This window comes from Oculina patagonica, chromosome 6 (assembly GCF_052425735.1).
Source record: "Oculina patagonica isolate OP01 chromosome 6, crgOcupat, whole genome shotgun sequence".
Classification (NCBI taxonomy): domain Eukaryota; kingdom Metazoa; phylum Cnidaria; class Anthozoa; order Scleractinia; family Oculinidae; genus Oculina; species Oculina patagonica.
In genome coordinates, this window is record NC_135763.1 from 1,062,661 (window position 1) to 1,079,609 (window position 16,949).

General features: G+C 39.9%; 1 protein-coding gene across 1 annotated transcript; it reads right to left on the bottom strand.

Annotated features, from left to right (window-relative positions):
- Window positions 1–4,725: 4,725 nt before the first annotated feature.
- On the bottom strand, window positions 4,726–16,320 carry LOC144658563 (testin-like). Its single transcript, XM_078519006.1, is given in 9 exon segments — window positions 4,726–6,071; window positions 6,544–6,603; window positions 7,540–7,688; window positions 8,586–8,804; window positions 10,546–10,776; window positions 11,427–11,721; window positions 15,963–16,048; window positions 16,167–16,298; window positions 16,300–16,320. Coding segments are annotated over 9 exon segments (1,920 nt in total). The 3' UTR covers window positions 4,726–5,344.
- Window positions 16,321–16,949: the final 629 nt, after the last annotated feature.

A 16,949-nucleotide genomic window follows, 5' to 3' on the forward strand; every position in this document is an offset into this window, starting at 1 on the left:
CCTGGATAAACGCCGGCAGCGGTGCGACTTTACCTATAGTCGGCCGCACATTAATAATAGTAATAATAAATCTTCATTAAGGATACCTAATTCACTCGAAAGTGCTTTACAGAAGGGCCCCCCTACTTAGTTATATTCCCTCATACACTGATAGGTTCTCGATGCTCCCACTTTTTCAAGATCTAACCTAAAATGCAGAGGGGTTTGACTTATTGCAGGAGATAGTCCACTAGTGTTCTCACACATCATGTGATAAGCTCATGTTGACTATACATGACGAAAATGTCAGTGATAAATTCAAATTTCCGATTGTCTTAGTATACGTATTTGCTGGTACGAAACCATTTGGGATTGATACGAAACTGTTTATAAGATTTACGTTAATTTTTGTAAAAATGTTTAAAAAGAGTTCATGGCCACCTGGCACTATAAGAAAGCTGCAACTACACTTTCATCAAGAAAACAAAGCACTTTTAACCAGCTAGACATTTCTCAATTTGACTTACGCGATAAAAAGACATGAACTACTGCAATTACATCACTTTTTAATGAGAATCGAGTTTTATATTCTCTAGCTTCATAAGTTTTAAAAAAGTTGAAACTACACAGGGGAGTAGTGGGAGGCGCGGTCGAACGGCCCGGTTGGACCGGGCGGGGGCGCTGTTGTTTGGGGAAGCTTTCTCTCGCCCTCTCCCGGTATTGTCGTTTGTGGGGCGTACCGGGGGGGGGGATGGGGAGCGGGGGGGGGCGGGAAAATGTACATGTTTTTTTTTTCAAATTTACTTTTTTTATCAGAACTTATCCAATTTTTTGATTCCAACGAACGCCTAAGTCAAGGGAAAACTTCAGTAATTCAGTACGAAACTGCTTTTTAATCCGTTGATATATAATGTCTGGTTGAAACTGGCTTGAAACGAAACCACGTGTCAGAGTGTCTTAACGCGCGTTCCGGGTATTCTTGGAAATGTGAAGTGTTCTCCTCAGTTTGACTTCTGTAGGAAATAGTAACACGAAGTTTCGACCTTATTACTTCATGATTATTCAAAACATAATACACCAAGAACCCATAGATAATTGGCTGAGACCTTCAAATTTCACGTCGTATTCAGGCAAATGAAATGAATTTTGATAAAGTCTTTGCGCTACAGATATGAGAAACCGAAGAGACATACCATAGTTTCAGTGGTCCTTTAGTACTGAAAATATTTTTTCTTTTCGCTCAAGCAAATGCGACTAGGTTGCATGTGTAGGAACTGATAAGACGGAGTCGAAATCATGTCAGAATTCCTCTCCGTACCAGTAGAACTGTTATGCCAACTCTTCAATTCTCTCACAGAACACTTTGTCGGGCACGTCGCGGTGAAAACAACAGAAACTGAAGAAAATACATCGATGCCGCAACTACGCGATGATTTCACCGACAATGACCCGGAAGATACAACATTTGAAGAGTTTGAGAGTCCACAAAATTCCGCAGATCCGACGGCGTGGAAACGTAAAAGGCCATCCATGAAGATCTCTCTGAAGAAAAGTGCATGGTATGCGTTTTTGGTAACTGTTGTCGCTGGTGGATTTGTTGGGTTGGTACTCTCGTCATTATGTACTACATCATCAGCACTGTCTTCACCTGCGAATGGAAAACACTGAAGGATCCGTCTTATCCTCTAGAACTGAAGAGGCGACGTATAATAGGCGAATCGTACAACGAGTTTTCCTGTACTTTTGGCAGCCGGCGCTGTTGGGTATGGTTTTCACATGGCCTCTCCTCAAAGACGTCAATTTACTGACCTTGACGCTTGTTGGAGCTTCGATCGATCTGGGATATAGATTTTTCCTTGCAATTTATGACTTGTACTACCGTCCTTGGATCCCATATCCTCTGAACGTCGTCTACATGGCTACAGTTTTAATAACCAGTATTTCAGTTGCTCGAAACATTTTCAAAACCAATTTATTTTGCGCTTGTTTCTTGGGCATTAAGCTCTGCGCACAATTTATTATAGGCGCAGCTGTGTTGTATATATTCAGTTATGGCCTGTTTCCCTGGTTTGCACACCAAGAAGGGTTTGTAAAAGTTGCCATTCTTGCTTTAGCATTTTTGATCGCCATACTGCCGAAGGTGATCGCTCAGCAATGCGTTCTCAGGTTAAATGGCGTGAATCATCCGGGCACTTCATATGTTCTAGTCTCCACTGCGTACACGGGTTTTAACATAGTTTACCGCATTATGCAGGCAGAATTTAAAAGCCTGTTAGCGTTTGTTGCGTTAAGCATCGGTCACAGATTAATTCACTTGGTTTATGAGTTTATCACTATATTAAAAGAACGCTACAATGAGAAAATGATGTACTCAGAATTGGACCAAGACTTAGTAGGAGGGTCTACTGTAGGAGGGTCTACTGCCACACCCCGAGCTCAGAGGCTAGCCGCTGACCTGACAATACACGACATGATGTCCAATTCTGCCGCTATTGTGCTCTCTGTTGGAATAATCCAGATTTATGGGTTTATTCATCAAAACTTGAGCGTTCAGAAGTACGAGAAAATAATTGAAGAACTTGTAGCTAGAATTGTTTTAGCGCTACTAATTGAGTTTCTGTTCAATATCGTTTCTGTCATGATATTGACTCGCTGTAGAAATGTCCCTGTTCTTACAGTATGGAACTTGAAATGGAAGTCGCATTTGATAGTTTGTATAGTTAGTGTCGTTATGATTGTTATTTATTGTACTGACAAGCTGTTAGTGATAATTCGGGCGCGATATGTAGCCAAGGGAAAAATCATTCCGGAGTAAAAAGAATGTTAGTTAATTTATATGGAGTATTATAATTTTATCGTTGTTATAACCAATGGCGAAGTTCAGTTGTAGAATTATTATATAGCTGGAAGTTTTTTTCCTAACAGTGCGCGCTCTTATTAGCTACTGAATCTAACAATAAAATTGTCAACAAGATATTTATAAATATCTTAAAATAAATAAATAAATTATTTTGTAACGTATTTTGAAAAGGCTTTAATAAAATAGTAAAAAAAACATAAAAACTGTTTGCGCATACAAATCCAATTTTCTATGTTGATGTCTTATTGCATGAAGGGAAATGCTAGATAATTGGCTAACGCGAAAAGAGCAAAAAAAAACCGGAAACGCCTGCAAAACCCGGTGTCATGTCGCCTTTTGCCGTATAGTTGAAACCAAGGAAGTAAGAAGATATTCATTTTTAAACTATCCGACCGATTTACGCGCGAAGAGGGAAAGACAGTAGACTTTCATTAGTAATCTTGGGATGGCTGAAACGAAACCACGTGTCAGAGTGTCTTAACCGTTCGGGTATTCTTGGAACTCAATGCGAAGTGTTCTCCTCAGTTTGACTTCTGTAGGAAATAGTAACACGAATTCGACCTTATTCTTCATGTTTTCAAAACAAATACACCAAGAACCCATAGATAATTGGCTGAGACCTTCAAATTTCACGTCGTATTCAGGCAAATGAAAGAATTTTGATAAAGTCTTTGCGCTACAGATATAAGGAAGAGACATGCCATCAGTGGTCCTTAGTACTAAAATTTTCGCTCAAGAAATCACTAGGTTCATGTGTAGGAACTGATAAAACGGAGTCGAAATCATCAGAATTCCTCTCCGTACCAGTAGAACTGTTATGCCAACTCTTCATTCTCGCTGGGCCCGTGAAAACAAAGAAACTGAAGAAAAAACACGACCCGCAACTACGCGAATTACCGACAATGACCAGAAGAAAATATTGAATATGAAGTCAATCGCAGATCTTATCTTTACAGTATGAAAAGAGGTTGATGTAGTAGTATCGAGGAAGGCGAGCCGGAGGGGCCCAACATTACAGAACTAGTATTTTAAGAATGTTGAATAGAAAAACTAATGGGTAGAACACAATCACTCATAACTGCAAAACATTGCTTTTGATGCAAAGAAATGTTCAAGCTTGTTTTAGAGTTGCTTTGTATAGTGCCGTTTTAAGTTAAACGAAATTCTTCAAATAAGCGCCGCATCGGGGTAGCCTGTTCCAGGCTCTCGGTAGTTGAAGGGGAAAGCGAAAAACGCGGGCGAGCGAGAAAAAAACGAGGGGGAAGGCGAAGCCTTCGTCCCGCCTCATTTTTTCCTCGCTCACCCGCGCGCGTTATTCGCTCTCCCATAACTACCGAGAGACTGGAACAGGCTAATTCGGGGGCGGTGCTTTTTAACTTTTTTGTCCCACATGCGGCGGTTATTCGGGGGAGGCGCTATTTGAGTAAATACGGTATATTTTGTTGTTACAAACCAGTGGCGAAGTTCAGATATCTCTTACTGGCTACTTCGAGGTCACATTGCATCTAACAATAAAATTGTTTCCTGCCAAAAGTCTCAGATCGGGCCTCATTGCAATCTGTGACATCAGAGGGTAACATGACAGTGCACTGTTACCCGAGAATGTTGACCGACGGCCATAGTTGCCGTTTCATATTCTTATGTCTTCGTTGTGCTTTGTTTCAAATCAATATACTGTATATTCGTATTCTCCGTATTGGACTGGAACTAGCGTGCAATGAAGGCTATTGCGGGGAGTATCATTAAAAAGAGCTCATGTATCTGCATTTGAAAAGATTCCCCGCATTAGCCTCAATTGAAAGCTAGTTCATGCGCTTGACAGGGCAATGTTAGATAATTTCTTCAAATTCGTTCTTACTGATAAACAGACAGCAGTCTCGCGGGCGTTTGTCATTAAAAACATGGTTTTATTTATACACACTTTTATTATTGCTTGAGTTAGTTTAAAAAAATTAGACAGTTTCGACAAAGCTCGCTGCCATTAAGGGCGCGCGTGCTTTTTCGGTATAAAAAGCGATTTTACAATTAAATTTAGATTTACAAAGCATAATCCTTTTCAATATCTATAAGTGACGGAGATTGTGTTAATTACTTTATAATATATATTTTGAAAAAAATCCTTTTTCATAATTTGCATCTATTTCTGCACATATTCCCACATTGTGTGAGCGATGTCAGAAAATTAAAACCTCAAAAATTTTAAACTTAATAAAACAATTTAACAACACATAAGTTCTTTTCAGTTCATTCCTTTACGTTAATAAGCACGTTTGGCCTAAAAAATAAACTTATGAGCCACTTTTACGCTTTCTTCTTACCTGTCCAACATTATTTTTGTTGATTTCGAGTATTGACTTACAATCCTCGAACCCAAATTACTTAAAAGCGACTTAGCTGAGAAACCGCCGAGGAAAGAGTTTCTCCATAAACTATATATTTCTAAGAGTCGTGATTACTCGTCTCTGTGGAAACAACGCCTCTTTTTGTTCTCAAGTTGGCTTCCTTTCAGTCAGCACAGCTGGCACATAGAAGTTCAACTCCTTCCCTGGCAAAGCCTTCGTTGGCTAATGAACGCTGACATCGGCTACAGTTAAAGCACTCCTTGTGGAAATTCGCGTCTTCTAAAGTGAAGTATTCCCCTCCGATTATTGGCTTAAAGCACAGCTCGCACTGTTTGGCCAAGTATCTTCCGTAGCACTCGATGCAGTGGCGATGACCGCTGTGGACGGAGAAAGGGCGAGACGCCAGAGACTCGCGGCAGCTAAAACAGCTGAAGCACTCTTTGTGCCACGTTTGTTCGTTGTAGAGGACGCCGCCTTCAGAGAGCGGTTCCCCGCACTCGGCGCAGCGCTTGGCGTGCAGATTCTGATAGCAGTCGGGACAGTAGAACTCGTCATCTTTTGGAACGAATCCACTGGTTCCAATGGCCTCCTTGCACACAGCGCACTTGAAGCATTCCTCGTGCCAATATGTTCCATTGTATTCGAGGCGCGCGCTTCCTGATTCTATCGCATACTGGCATCCCTCGCATGTCTTCTGGAAGTTAGTGATGTAGCAATCATTGCAGAGGACTTGCTCCTTGTAGAAGGTAAATTTGCCGTCTGATCGCAGAGGTTTTCGGCACATGTCGCATAAGAAGCACATCTCATGCCAGTGACGGTCGTCAGCTGTTGACACGTCTTTAGCATCCGGGCCAATTTTACTGTGACAGTGGTCACACATGTTGGCAAATCTGCGTCACGAAAATTGTCAGTTAATATTAAAACATTGTCACGGGCTTAGCTACTTATCTTATCATAGTAAGCGTATATGATGTACCAATCAAATCGAAACTTCAACATCCCATCGCGCAGGTCCCCTGGCAATCCCCAGCCATTTGAGCTTTTGGTTATTCAAATTCCCATTCCCAAGGTCAAAAATGGTCTTTAAAAGCCACACATAATGATTACTGCTAGTTGAAAAGCGTTACTGCGCGTAATATGACCTATGTTGAAAATTACAGCTACAAGTTGCGCGCAGCAGAGGTGAGTTCAACTTTGTGTAGCCCGTGTAACAATGTTACGCGCAATAATGCGTTTCAGCTTATAAGGCAACATTGTTGTCCGACAAGTTACAAGAAAATGGTGCCTACAACACTTGGCCTTAAAGCATCAAAACGACAAAGGAAAACTATAAAAACACCAATAAAGACGAATCTCACTTACATTTGCGTTCGAGTAATGGCGATGTTAGGCGGAAAGATCTCATGTGCCAACTGGTCTGGCCTAAATGCATTAAATGATCATTGAGAGAGCGACAAAATGGTTAGAATGATCCGGTGTGACGTGTGAGTGAAAACAAGCAATCACGGTAGCGAGATGAATTCACTACTCCCACAGATGTTAGTGGTGCGTACCACAGGACAATAGTCAAATGTTAGTGGTGCGTACCACAGGAACACTAGTCAAATGTTAGTCGATGAGTACCACAAGAACACTACTAAAATGTTAATGGTGCGTTAGAAAGGTGCGCATGGAAGTGAGATTCGTTTTGGTTGGTTACCGTAACTAATAAGTTAATATGTAAAGCTAGAATATAGGACTTAATGTAATTCTTCTTAAATTTTTAGACATTATTTTTATTTTTTACTTTTTATTTTTTATTTTATTTATCTTCACATCTGTAATATTTGAGGAAAGTTGGTGTGATGTCTTACGACTTTACGACTAAATTAAATGTAGATGTAGAAGTAGAAAGTATGGCATTATTAGGGACTCTAAGAAAACACGACAACCACGTTAGCAACTGTAAACAAGGCATCGCCCATGGCGTTCAAATCCAAGATGGCGGCTCGAAGTAGCCTCCCACGCAGTCTTTTAACGGCCATCGTGGACGAGTAAAAACGAACGCGTCTAAAACGACTGCGTGGGAGGGTAGGCTGTCTGGGATATAAATGGTAACGCTTTAAAAATTGTTTATTTTGGAATGCTGAATAGGGAAATGTGATACTGTGATAAAGCAGATTTCTACCAAAATTCTCATCCTTCATGCTCAGTGGAAAGATTGTCTCGTCAACCGAGTTACAGTGAGGACTGAATTTGAAACAAGTGCACTTCTAGCTGTCCGCGCCATCGTAGCTTGCTTAGAGTCCCTGCACACAAGAAATGGAACACTACGTAGAAAGTACGGGCATTTGATTGACAGCTTATTTAGTGAAGCACCTTTGATCGAAGCAGTCAGTACATACGGGCTTTTCTTCTTTCACGATAAACTGCTTGCCAGTGATACTGATGTCGCATTCATTGCACCGGAAGTGGCCAAGGTGCCAGCTCTTATTCATTGCTATCGTGTACTCTCCAGTGAAAATCAACTGAGAAGAAAAATAGAGAAAACATGATAAGTTCATAAGCCGAAATTCACCAACATTGGATTACAGATCAAGACAATATCTACTACTTAAACATTTATAAAAAAAAAATTAAACATTTATTTCTTTTCGATACTCGTCTGTTTGATGACTTCAATTTGAATTTCGTCCTTCGCAATCCGTTTTAAATCTCCTCCAATCTTAGGCTACTTCCTCGCTCTGGATTAGTATAACGTCTTTGGTATATTTTTTCCTACCCTAGTAAAGTGTTATTTTTAAGTGACAACTGAAAGCAAGGGACCGCGGACGAAATTGCTGCTTGTACTGTGTACGTAGGAGCTGGCGACAGCTCTAATCAGCCAAAAATAAAAATACAAAGACAAGAACTGCAAGGCTGACACTACGCAGAAATGGAAAAGACTTAACGGGACAACGACATGATAGAGTCCAAACTGAAAGTCAAAAATGCAAACTCTAAAGTTGTTCAGTACTCTATCTACCACATTAACTTATTATTGTTGCTATTTTGCAAATATGTGTTACCCAAACAGCACTACCAATAGTGCTAATAGGCTCTCCTCTCTGTTAAGCCCCCTCCCCTACTTAAAAGGTCCTAAAAAGAAATACTCCCTCAGGAGCTATATAGAGCTATTAGGAACGGACCACCATTTTCTGGGAGGAGGGGGGGGGGTATGAAAAATTTTCCTTTTCAAACTTTTTTCTTTAGTTTTTGAACCTCTGCAAACATTTTTTTTTCGAAATGCAGACTATCTTTTTATACATATCGCCTTTGCAAACAATTTATTTTGACTTGCTAGGCCCTGCAAACAATTTTTTTCAATATTTTGATACCCCCCCCCCCCCCCCCCGCCCTCCCTGTAACATTACATAGTTCCTCACCTCATCGCATCCAAAGCAGCGTTGTCTGGACAGCTCAGCGTGATGTCGTCCACAGTACACTTTGTTTCCATATCGGTAATACGTCAGATCTACCAACAATTCCCAGCAGGTTGAACAGCAGAAGCACGCCGCATGATAACACGCCACTTTATTCTCATCAAACTCAGCAAGGACAACCACGTCACCTTTAGGGATGGTCTTGAAACACGACTGACAAGTCTAAAGAAAAGTAGTAAAGACATCCAGATGAAGTCATGAATAGCGCAGAATCGTACGATTCGTACCCAGCCATCTCTCGTACGCCAGAGGAGATTGCACAGTGATTGAATTTTAAGTGCCAAACATTTATTACTGAGAATACTGGAAAAAATGAGAAGCATTTATTTAGAAATACCACAAGGGTTTTACAATGGTTGCACTCAAAAGCATCAACATTTTAATCTTTTTTTTTTATTTGAGCCACAAGCTAGCATGAATGGTAGGGTAGCCGCTCTTCTCAAACGACCAAAAAAATATTTGGCAATTGAAATGCGACGCACTTTTTCACTTACCCTTGAAATGAAAATGAAATGAAATGAAATTTGAGCAAAACACTTGTGTCTTTAGAAATATCGTTTTAATTATGGAAAGCGGAGTGGCTTGGCGAACAAATCATGAGATACAAAGGCAGTAGTTTGATTCTAAATGGAAGATAGAGCGATTTTCCACTGAGTGCCGTAAAATTAAAGTTATCACTCTGACCAATAACAATGGACACAGACAATCCAGTGAACCAATCAAAATTTGAAGCAAATAAATGTAGCCGGCATGAAGAGCGGGAAAACGTGCGCGAGTGAATCACGATTGGTTTTGGTTTTACTTGGCGCGGGGTTTTAAAACCAATAACTAAGCGAAGAAATGCAAAACGAAAGCAAATGCGAATTACTTTCGACACTCGAGTGAAAACCGCTCTAAGGCAGTGAGACAAATCCTAAATTCGAGGGGAGTGTACATAGATGATTGAGCGTCTTTTTTAGTGCAACTGTTACCAAATGTTTCATAGCTTTTTCTACTTAGGGCCATTTCGGGCAACAGGAGATGGATGGCATTTTTGACTTTTCGCCACCTAAGGGCGTGCGAGATTATAGCAAAGCAGCTCTTTACTTTCCGTGTAAAATGGATTCAGTCCTGACTACGAGTGACAAAATGACCGGATAGGATCTACTGCCCAAAATTCCTGACCTTTTCAAACAACACCAAGTATGGTTACAGATTGTCTTAAGCCATGATATGCTGTATCACTTTCGCATGCTTCATATTATAAAATAACGTTTCATATTAGAAATTAACGTGAATGTTTTAGGTAACGGTCGTTTTCCTAAAAAACACTGTTACATAGCGACCGATATTACTGTATCCTTCTATTTTTCTTTTGGTATCCCTAGGAAGCCCAAAGCTTGCATTTCTGGAAAAGCCTTACAATTTGCAGAATACATAATACATAGCCCTTCCCCAAAGAAAGACAACCTAACTGGTTTCTGGCACTTTTTTTTAATGAATTGTCATTTTAGGGCAGGGGTTTAATCTGGACTAATTACAGCTAATCCATTATTAGCTACTATTTACAGAATTATTTTATAAAGGAAAGCGGATAGTCAGGATAAATCATCAGCTAAGTAGGATTAAAATGTTTTCGGATAATCCGGCTAGCTTATGCATCTAAAGTGTCGCAAGTCCTGATAACGCGACTGCTCAGCTCTCAAGGTAACGAGTCAGTTAAAGTATCAGAAGTATCCCTGATACGTTTCCAAGCCCTGTCATTCAATAAGAAACTAGTGCCAGCATTGTTTTAATGTTACCTCGTTAAGGACTTGTTCCAAACTGACTGATTATTAATTTCAAAACAACGTTGAACGATAACCAAAAATGCAAGTAAACGCTTATCATGTGACATTACGGTGACGTTTTTTACCATAATTACCTCTCGTCTTCCAAGTGGGACTTTAACTCGTCCCGTCCCGCGGGCATTATCCTCATTATTCCAGAACTGCACAAAAGCTTCTCTCTGAGGTTCAGGGATATTTGAGAAATGCACCGGTGCCTTATCTTGCGGCGGGTTTTGGTACATGCGTTGTTTGACATAATACGCCTCCCCTGGGGTATCCGGAATTGGAATTCTATCGTCCGGCAGGGACTTCATGTATGCCTCCACCTAAAAGAAAGTTGATGACGACATAAACATGATGCTGGTGTAGTCTTGATGATAATCGAGCAGTTTTCAATTGAGTGTCGTAAAACCAAAAGCAAAGTAATCACTCTGGCCAATCACAAAGCACACAGGCAATCCAGTAAGCCAATCAATTCGAACTTGACAAGTATTTCCTGGAATTAAAGTAAGGCGAGGCAAATACTTGTCACAGGCACGAAGCGCGGGAAAACGTGCGCAAGCGAGTCACGATTGGTTTTAGTTTTAGTTTTGATTGGTTAAGAAAGGGGCGCAAGATCGATTTTTAAACCAATCAAAGGCAGACGCAAATTACTTTAGACACTCAAGTGAAAACCGCTCTACTGTCTTGTGTGTTGTCCCAACTTAGTACTTGCTGCGCTGAGTGGATGGCACAGATGATAAAACAACATATCGATTCAACCTGCCGACATAGCGTTGCGTGACATCCCAAAAAACGTCTGCGAAGGAGCGAGACTAGCATATCGTTTGCTCTTCTCTAATGCTGCCCTAACTCAATGTGTACTCGTACACCGCACAAGTGAATGAATGAGCTAACGCAACAAAACGGTTAAATTTTCATTTGATGAAAAAAAAATCCTGTTATAAAAACACTACAATTTTTTTGTGTGTTTTACCTGTCCTGCAGTAAGTCCGGGTGGTGACCAAAGGTAATCTGTAGCCAGTGAGGGAGGGGGAGGGGGTGGTAAGAAGTCGTTATCCACAGGGTAGGACTGAGTAGTAGTAACCCTCACGGTTGGGTAATCATTGTTATTTGCTAACGGGGGAGGAGTGGGTAAGTCATCCTCGTTGTTCATATCTGAGTTGATCTTAAGTCCTTTGACTTTGAATTCCACTCCATCCAAATCGACTTCCACATCCACGGAAACGTCATGATTCTCGCGGGGACATTTGCAGTTGGCGCAGACCTTGCTGTTGAGAAAGACAGAAAATTAAGATGGTTTTCGCCAAACAATCGAGCAATACAGGCAAAAATAAAGTTACCAAAAGAGACCTCTTAGCATGGTAACATTTTTAGTACAGCTAACGAAAACCAGAACTTTAGCACTCAAGCTGACCCCGCGAGATTTGAAAAATGGGTTTGAAATTATCTATTTTCTGTTACAACGGACGTTTCACGCCAGTTCAAAACAAAATGGCGCGCGTTTTAAACATTTTTACGAGAATTTGAATTTTCTCAAACAAGTTTCTAGAATTTAATCACGGGGTCACTAAGACAAATGAATTTCAATATTAATAAGATCTTTTAAACAATATCCAAAATATAACGTTTCCGTGCTATGAGTAGATTTTTGGTACTTAATTTTTGCACTCATTGCTCGAACTATCAGCCGAATCCGTCTTAAACCTATCTCGTCCCCAGTCGTCTTGAGTCGCGCAGCTTTTCGCATTAGAGTCAACTGGGGACGAGTCAGGTCTTAAACAACTTGGCCATGGGGTAGGTTAGATTTGTTGATCGAGAGACATACGTTATTGGGCATTAGTTATTCATGTAAGAAATCTTCCTATGGTGGGCAGGTGTTTAAATAATCTACATTCTTGTCTCCAGAGTCTACGATCCTCTGGCTGCGCCAGGGACGAGACCCAGGCCGGCCCAACACCGAAGTCTGCGAACGGACTATGAAATGACAAATATGAGGCTGAAAGAACGAGAACGAGACCGCGCATGCCATAAATAGGGACGAACAGAGGCCGATCCCGGGCAGACCAGAAAGAAGGACGTGGACCTGGGGACGAGAATGAATAATCTAATGCAAGCCCTCAAATGTGCTTGGGAAACCTAGGCCAAGGGCCGTTTACTAGTTTAACTAGAATTTTAAGCAAGGTTTATTACACAACTGGCGGAAGTCTCCCAAGCTCATTCAGCATTATAATGTGACGTTATAACAATGCAGCCTTCCAATCAGGCCCGAAATCATGTGGAAGATACGAACGTCATGGGATATGCCTAAGCAAGTGTCAGACGGTGGCCTATATATGATTGACCCGAGAATAATGTTGTCTTGTAAGATGTCTTACTATCAGAAATGTTATGCGGCGTTTAAAATTTTCCAACTAAACTCTAATCTGCAAACGTTGCCGGCGTCACTGCCAGAACGAGCCAAAAACATGTGTTTCCTATAAACATCCTCAGTCATATCTTGATCGTTAAAGTTATGTAAATATTTACCCTACGAAAAGTCAACAACTTAAATACAGATGATTTTTCAAAAAAATCGATGTTAATGCCTAATTGTAATAAGATTGAACATAACTGAATAAAAATTCTCAAGTAAAACAAAGGTTATAGCTGGAAAGTCTTCCTGTTTTCGAGACGTTGTAATATACCAAGATCACTTTCGTGACGTTTTTAGAGTAAACACTCGAGTGTCGATCCAAAACATCTGTAAATTGGACTTTAGCGTGAGATTCTTGGCACCGGTAGTACATTCTAACCACAAAAAAGAGTTGAATACTCTATAACAGGAAATTTTAACAACAATTTCATAATTTCACGATTTTGAAAGGGCGATATTTCGCGACACAAACATTTCGCGATTTTCCATTTTCGAAACCAAGTCACTCAAATTTTCGTTTTTGGAAAGCAGAAATTTGATGTCGCAAAGTTTCTTCGAAACCAAGCAATGTAATTTACGTGATTTAAAATGTATGTATTTTAGTTACTGTCATGAAAGTTTTCTCTGTACTCTTTTGACAAGTACCATAAGATCATGTCATACGAATTCGAAGTTGTATTCCATCAGTTTATTCGACAATTTATCTTGCGGTCGAATAACAGCCACGTGGCTCTTTAGGCCACTCTCCCGGACTTTTAGCCACAACCATAGTTACACAACTAAGTGAATCTTTCGGCTATATTTCACAATTAACGGATGTCGTTAAGGTGTCAAATAGGACAGGCACTTCGCGGTTTTTTGCCACCATTTTAAAAAGCGTGAAAATATAAAAAAAAATACAACATCTGGAAAACTATTAAAAAAAAAAAAAAAAAAAAAATTTTTTGGGGTGTATTTTTTTTAAAAAAAGCGGCAGCGTCTTTTTTTTTTTTTTTTTTGTAGAAGAAAAAATATAAAAAAAAAAAAAAAAAAGAAAAACCATTTTCTTTTACCCAATAATTTTCCTAAAATATTTTATATTAAAATAATAAATAAAAAGTAACGGATTCTCACACAAAAACTCTATTCAGCCTTTTCAACATCGTGGGAAAACCGCAAACTAGTGTAATTTAAAACATTCCTTTGCAGCTGTATAGCTTCTTGAGAGAACACCGACAATTCAACAAAGCCCGGCGCGAAGGAAAATTGGTCACGCACTTTGTCCGGAAATGCGCGGAGATCAGGGGTAACCCCAACCATTGAGGAACTTGAAGTATGCGCCTTAAAAGGAATACTAAAACACAACTCCATTCAAAACTGATAGTTTACATATGGTGATTAGTCAGGCAGGCAGTTTTTATTCTGACAAAATTCTTTCTCTATGTATGGTTGAAAGCTGAAGCTAGGTAGTAAATAAACTGCTGAGCTTTAAAAATTGTTAGCAGGTTAAAATGTAGTTTGTAACTACATGATTTCTGACTGAGTTTGGTGTAAATTAAAACCAAATCGGCCTGTGTGACACGAAGAACTTTGCGGTGTTTAGTTACAAAACTACCACGATATTCATTTGATGACCGGTGCGGTGACTGATGTCGCGAAGTATTCAGTCACTTTTGTGTTAAAAAGCCTTTACAACGCGCCGCTTCTATGGCAAGGAAAAGGAAAGAGGTTTTTTTTGGTGTTCCATGAGGCTGTTTCGAAAGTTGTAGCCGTAAAACCTCTTAAAACTTTCTAGAATCAAGAGTTATTTTCGGCAATTGACACAACCCACGGAAAAGCCAGCATCCGGATTTTCTGTCCCATTCTATAAAGCGATTTAATTTATACGCAAATGTCTACTTGTCAGACAAAATAAATGAATTCAAAGGACTAGAAATGTCCAAAACATAATGGGACTGTTTTGCAACTACTTAAGACTGTCCGCTTAAAAATAGACGTTTAATCTCAAGCTATGAAACTCCGTTGTCTTGTAGATCCGTGTAGACATCGACCCACCTTCGACATGGTCGACAACTTTGCTAGCGATATATCTGTTCAGTGGTCACGAATTATATATAAACATATCAATTCAATATCACTAGATTGTTCTACGGCTAAGAATAGAATTGCGTCGTCTTGCATTTAAAACTGTTTGTATTCTTTGAATCTAAACTAAACTGGGGCCATGTTTTATTTTCTTTATACACTTGTTTAAGTGAAAAATTCTTATTGTTTTGTTGATATTTGAAAGCTGTGAGGGCAAGAATCAAGTCAGTCCAATTCTTTTATATTCTAGCAGTATTTTTCAAGTTTTGTTTCGATCTGTGTTCATTCATTCGCAAAATTGAAAGAAACTTACCTTATACTGGGTCTCGGTGGTTTTCTCGGAGGTTTTCTCCCCTGTTCTATTCTCGATGTCTCCATGACGAGTTAAGGGAACCTTCTCACGCAATCGAAATGTTCAGAATACGCCAACAAACCGGCAGGGGTTGAACAGAAAAAATATATTCTACGATTCACACTAGCGGTTTTCACATGGATGCAGCTTATGTGTTTAGCCACTGAAGCGATTAATGAATGAAAAGTGAAAGTTTTTTGCCCCGCGGCAGCTCAAACTTGACACATATACACAATGACAAGTCGCTATTGCGTGGCTTTACTGACATATTACTTTATAACCATCAGAGCGCAGATTTCCAATTTCATAATTCCTCTGCCAATACTGCTCAGTGATAAAATGGACAGCTGTAAATGGCAGATGCTTTGAAGACAAGACCTCGTTTACTGCTTATGCGCAAAAAATCATTTCGAACAATAAACTTAAATCTAATTCACGAGAGCAAATAATTTGCTGCATTAGAATTACTCCCGCGGGTGGGGAGTGAAACGGCGCGTGAGAAATTCGAAGTGTTTTATTGTACTTAATTAAGGGACACATAGAATAATTTTTAGTCTAAACAACAGGATTAAAATTTATATTTCATTAACCCGCGCCTTGCTGACAACGCGGCACGGTGTATACCTAAAATGGAGTCAAAAAGTAAACAATTTTAAGATACTTGAGTTTGTCGCCCTTACCGCCACACGTGTAAACTAAATCCAGGACATTTCTCTCCGCACTTTAAGCAAGGCTTTCCCTCATCTAGATTCTGCAATAAAATTCCCTGGGAGCGAAAAACAAGAAACGCGTCACAAATACGTCGGCCATTAACAATCTGCGCCGCATCGGCCAGCAGATTAAAAGTCGTGATTTTAATAATTCAAATTAGACCTCTCGCTTACCTTCTTCGACGCAGATGTACGCTCGGAAGTCAATTTGATCTCATCGTTGCTCAAGAACCGTTGAAAGTTGTCCATTTTATCGGGAGCGTGCGTTTTGGAGTGCCCTACGTTCATGGTCGCATGCACTGGTGAGGTTAAGCGAAGCGCGATGCATTCACGAAATTAAATCTCGTCTTGATATTTATCCAACAAGGTTTTCATATTTCACTCCCTGAGGGCGCGCCGGATGTCGTGATCAGACGCGCGGGCGGCGGACGGACACGCGAGAATCCAAGGAAATGCGCGCGTACTCTGAATGTACGTACGTGCGTGATGCTTGGCGACTCCGGATGTGCTTAAAGTTTATTGAAAGATAAATACCTCAAAGAAAAAGTGGAGATTGACGTTTGTGGATCTGATTTCATTATTTACGCTACAAAATTGTACAAAAACAAGACAACTGTATGGAATTTACATTAAGAAACAATAGAAGTACAATATGAAACAAACCGAAAGTTCTATAAAAACACTTCAAAAGTTTACACAGTGAAAAGCAGACGCTGGGGAGGGAAGAATTTTGTCGATATGATCTAAATCCGGAAACATGGAAGGCTTTTAATTTAATCCACCCTAAGTCACCTTTAGTCTGAATTCTTCAGCGTCTTATTCGATTTTCTCAAGTATTGGTTAAATTACATTGAAGATTGAAGGTAAAATAGCCAAAACTGCTGTTTAATCTCATTATAAGATGTCCTAAGTGATTCTCTTTCATCAAGAGAAAGTAATTGTTAAGCGAAGAAAATA